Source organism: Capsicum annuum, chromosome 10, assembly GCF_002878395.1.
Source record: "Capsicum annuum cultivar UCD-10X-F1 chromosome 10, UCD10Xv1.1, whole genome shotgun sequence".
NCBI classification, from domain to species: domain Eukaryota; kingdom Viridiplantae; phylum Streptophyta; class Magnoliopsida; order Solanales; family Solanaceae; genus Capsicum; species Capsicum annuum.
Genome location: NC_061120.1, coordinates 128,664,060 through 128,669,530, shown reverse-complemented (window position 1 = coordinate 128,669,530; position 5,471 = coordinate 128,664,060). Strand labels below are relative to the sequence as shown.

At 36.2% G+C, this 5,471-nt stretch overlaps 1 protein-coding gene across 2 annotated transcripts in view; it reads right to left on the bottom strand.

Moving 5' to 3' along the window:
• Window positions 1-4,487, bottom strand: part of LOC107856479 (transmembrane protein 87B) — a 20,323-nt gene extending 15,836 nt beyond the window's left edge. Inside the window, exon 1 of one of the 2 annotated variants that reach the window (XR_007045860.1) lies at window positions 4,072-4,461. Coding sequence is in view for 1 of the 2 variants with exons in the window: in XM_016701485.2 (XP_016556971.2) it covers window positions 4,072-4,295 (224 nt within the window). In the remaining variant the exon portion in view is untranslated. Of the gene's footprint in view, window positions 1-4,071 lie in introns of both variants that reach the window. The other variant, XM_016701485.2, reaches the window with a different exon arrangement.
• Between the last annotated feature and the right edge of the window lie 984 nt (window positions 4,488-5,471).

The following is a 5,471-nucleotide window of genomic DNA, read 5'->3' as shown; positions in this document are numbered from 1 at the left end:
TGTAAATGAAAAATTAAAAAATTAAAGTGAACACTTTAAGAAATTAAATATATTGACTATTTGAGAATTGAGATTTGAGAAAGAATGAGATTTGAGAGAGTGAAAAAATTGTGTGAAAAATGATTTGAAGTTGTAGGGTATTTATAGAATTTTTTTGGGATTAAAAAATATTTTTTAAAGTTATTTTACTTTTTTTAATAAATGGGCCCAAACTAGCCGTTTGAACCCAAAAACGGCTATACAGCCGTTGGGTCAACGGCTAGTTTGGCCCAAAATCTTTTTTTTTTTAAAAAAAGGTATCCGGCCCGGGCCGGGCCGGTTAACCAACGGGCCTGGACCAGACTTGGTCTGGGCCGAGTTAGCCGGACCCATTTTAAAAAAATAACCGGCCCGGAACCCGGAACCATAAATCTCTAGGACTTACCGGGCCGAGTCAAAACAGACCGGGTTAGTTACAAGGGCTGGGTCGGGCCGGCCCACTTGACACCCTTTGTTTATGCCTTCAAGAATTGTTCAAAAGCACAAACCTTTCGAGTATTCAGCTGACAATGAACTGCAAGATCATCACACAAAACTATTACATATTCCAATACCCCCCAAAAAAAAGATTTTTGATTGATGAATACATACTATTAACCCTAAAATATAATTTCTTCTTTTACAAATTTTCAAGTTTATATTCTCAAAACTCATGAAATAAATAAAAGAATATATAAAGTACCATGAATTTAAAAAAAAATCCTAAAAGTCATTACAAAACCCAAAAAGCTACGTAATCAATTTTGAGCTAGTATAATCTACACAAAAGGTTTCCTTCTTTGTCAGCTCTTAATAACCATCAATAAAAAATAAATTCAATAATATTAACGCATATATAATTTTAAATTGTTAATAAATGAAACAAGGAAAGACAAAAAGTAAGATGATGATGAATTGGAACAAAATATTAAGGCTGATAAAGAATTAAAATAATATATTTTCTATAAACTATGATCCCAAATATTACATAAATAGAATTATAGAGTTTTTTATTTGTATAAGCTAAAATTTTAATTGATTTAGAAGTGTTAAATATTATAATTTATTATATAGATCAAATAATAATATTAAATAATAAGAAAAATAATAGGTGATCCTGAAATCCAAATGCACTGCATAACTTAAAGACATTTATTTAATGGATAAATACAAAATCAAAGTTTACCAAAGGTCACAAACAGAAAGTATAATTTTAGGTGAAGAAAATATGAGTACTGACTTTACTCCTAGTATCATACATACTCTCTTTCAATAACTATTATTTATAATAAATAATAATCAGGTTTATAACCGAAAAAATAGAAAAATAAAAACATAGTAACAGATAGCTATATGCATTGAAATATTGGTCGCAAGCATCTCACTTTTTGACTGACTCACCATTGAATTTTAAGTGATATTGAGAATTTTTTGTCAGTCTTCTTCATAGTTGAGAAGCTCCTACTTATAAGCAATATTCTCCTTATCTTCTCTCCTATTTTGCTATATTATTATTATTATAAATAAAATGTATATGTCAGATCAACAACAACAAACCCAGTGTATTCCCACCTAGTGGGGTCTGGGGGGGTAAGATGTACGCAGTCCATACCTCTACCTCTAAAGAAGTAGAAAGGTTGTTTCCGATAGACCCCTGGCTCAAGGCACGAGATACCACACAAACACCTAGTAAAGCACAGCACAAGATTACATATCATAAATACGGCACATATAAGTAATATAAAACAGAGAAAAGCACACAGATTCGTAATAAAACATGGAACACGAAATCATAACAGGCATAAAACCCCCACCAAGTAATTCCCTACACTAGCGACCCAAACTGGCCCTAGTCCTCTGCCTAATCCGCGTCCTCCAGACCTTCCTATCTAGGGTCATGTCCTCGGTGAGCTGTAACTGCTCCATGTCCCGCCTAATCACCTCACCCCAGTACTTCTTCGGCCTACCCCTACCCCGCCTAAAACCATCCAACGCTAGCCTCTCACACCTACGAACCGGGGCATCCATGCCCCTCCTCTTCACGTGTCCGAACCATCTCAATCGGGCTTCCCGCATCTTGCACTCCACTGGAGTCACACCAACCTTCTCCCGGATAGTCTCATTCTGAACTCTATCCCCTCTAGTCAGCCCATACATCCAGCGCAACATCCGCATTTCTGCCACCTTCATTTTTTGGATGTGGGAGTTCTTAACTGGCCAACACTCCGCTCCATACAACATGGCCGGACGGACTACCACCCTGTAGAATTTGCCTTTCAGCTTGGGCGGCACCCTGTAAAATGAATCATAGACTTGCACGATCTAGGGTAATTCGTGTAGATTCAAGAGTTTGAGGAATTAATGAGTTTCCAGGGATTTTAATTCTAACCCTAGTTTATCAAGAAAGGAGTTACCAAACATAAAGAGATTACAATTTAAGGAATTTAAGAAGTAGAAAAGTCTTACATACGTCAATACGCTAGATAAACTTGTGATCGAAGGAAGGGACTAGACTTGATTCTTGAGCCAATTTCTTAAGTTTATGTTTGAGAGGAAGAAGAGGGGTGTAAGATGAGGGAAAGTACATATAAAATTGATGGGAAGAAGGCATTTAATCATGTATGGGTAATATAAGAAAACCTGAACAAATATTTCCCATGAAGGAGCTTAGCAAACCAATGGGCACACCCACTTGGCTTACCGCGTCGCCTAGGGCGCACCTAGTGCGACGCAGCACGCCATTTGGACAGCAGCCCATGGCTTGTTGCTCCATCCCCTTTCGTTGTACTGTTGTGGCACCTAGGGAGCCACCCAGGGCGTTGAGCCAGTGCAAAACTCGTGTTCCGAGTGCGACAACCCCCAAAACATATAGGAATCATTCCAAGTCGACTTCACACTTAAAGCAAAAGAAACTCAATTAGGGATTCATACTACATACATGGACGATTCTAAACAAAATTCAAGATGCGGGGAGTAACATAATGACACCACTACAACTTAGGAGTCAAACTATTTCATATTTGATGGCACTACTTTACAAATTCTAGAAATTTCACCATAGGGACATGTGATTTCTAGTACTTTTTATATCGTTTATAATAGAGATTCTTTTTTATAAAAGAAATAGGAACTAATGTCCGAATTCACTAAGAAAATGTGATGTGTCGACTCTCATTTTTTGGGGACTATGATATATTGATATTCCATTCAATATCATTCTTTTTGGGACTGAGGGAATATCGAATTTGCTCAAACTATTTTGAATAAATTTAATCTTGAGTCAACCTCCCAACTTCCCATTCAACAGAAGAGAACCTTGGCACCAACATGTTTGGTATGGTATCTCTTAGCAGCAGTAAGTTCCACCTGTTTCCTGCTATCTAAATCTTAGAAACAGTGTAGTCATAGTGAAATCCGACCTTTCAAGTCAGCCTAGCCAATAAAAAAGATTTAATCTTACTGTATAGGATTAGCTTGTTCAATCAAGGAGTTCTATGCAAAATTGTGCCCTGAGCTTGACAACTCAAAAGTCCATCTTTTCAGTATTGTTCTTTAAATTGCTCAAACATTATAATAGATCTTCAGGAAATTTAACTAAAAGTTGGCCCAAATATCAATATAGATCTGACCATTTTTCCGTAATACTTGTGGATCTAACATATATACGTTTACAACAATGTCTCAACCAGCTCCGCGGTTATGGTGTACATAACATATATACATTAGCAATTATGAATGAACCAGCTACATCCAAGATTTGAAGTTGTGCAATATTCCTCTTAATATATACACATATTGTCAAGATTTTAGGTAGATCCAGGAGTTAACCTAGTGCAATATTCTTTTTATTTTAATATATATATACACACACATAATTCTAAACAAACAATATTAAAGTATCTGAGTCAGATTGATCGCACCTCTAATCTAGTGTTAGTGGCTACCTCCCATCAAAAAGATGGAAACAATGTCCCTCAACTGGATTTAGACTTTGATTCCTAAGGCTGTGACACCAACTCTTGAATACCTATATAGGTTAATTGAGGAGTTTACCTGATATAAGAGAGGCCATCATGGGCCGTAGAGCGAAATGCGCGACGCGGCAGAGGAATGAAGCGGGAGGAGGCGACGCCTTCGCTTCCACCGGAGACAAGGTACGCATTTCCAACTTCTCTGAAGGGATCTCTTTCATAGATATGAATTGAAGATTCCACTGATAACAGTATTGCCACTAATTGTAGTGCAGTGATTAAGCTGTGAACTGAAATGCACGCCATAGATGAAGCCGCAAAGCCAGGCGAGAGGATGGAGAATAGATCAGCGAGAGTTTGGCGGAGTTTGAGTGTCACACAGACACAGGATATCGGAAATTTTAAATCGGTTACCGGTGAAGATTTGGTGCTTACGCGCCTGTAAAGCGTGTGGAGCGGTGCACCAGATCTGGCTGCAGTTGGCAAATATAAAGTTCAAATATAATTAGAAAACTTGATTAACTTATGAATTTGATTAATATTCTTAAAAAATTTTAATTTTTTAAAAAAATATAAATTAATTCACACTCCTCTTCTCTCCGAATCAATCGTCTCTCCCCTCTCTCTCGACAGTTTCTCCCAACGAACAGTTGTATAAATTTGTCATTTTAATCCCCGACGATTTCAATCTCCAGCGATAAATTATTGGACTTTGAATTTCTTTTGGAATTTCAACCGTCAATTAACGTAGTAGCCTTGCTCTCCGACCACAACAGTTTCGAGTTCTTCATCATTTCTTTTCTTCTTTTACACGTAAAAATTATGGCTTTTTTAGTTTTGAAGAAAAAGAGGAACTTGAGTCAACTTCTCTTCTAGTATTGGTGAATAATTTCAATATTTGTTGCTTTAATTTGAAATGTGGTCCGAATAAAATCCTAATTTTTGATATCTCTTTCTTCTCTTTTCGGAGTGAAATATGATTTTTTATTGTTTGTTGTGTTTTTTAAAGTTTGATTTTTGTTGTTTGTGTTTGTACAAACAAAACAACGATGTTGGCATTTTTGGTGTTGCGCCCGTTGCTGGGTTGAGTTGTTTTTGTTCTTGGTAAAAATGGTGATATTGTTGTTGTTCTATTGAACAAAATCATGCTACTATTTTTTTATGCAATAGATTAGCCTTCTGATGCAACAGATTAACCATCTAATGCAACAAATTAACCGTCTAATGCAACAGACAATTGATGCAATAAATTTACCATCTGATACAACAGATTTACCGTATGATACAACAGAGAAACCATCAGATAAAAATTTGATGCAATAGATTAACCATCTGATGCAATAAATTTACCATAGAATTAAAAATCTAATGCAACAAATTAACCATATGATGTAACAGATTTACCATCGGATTCAACAGAGGAACCATCCAATTAAAAATTCAATGCATCAAATTAACCATTTGATGCAACAGATTTACCAT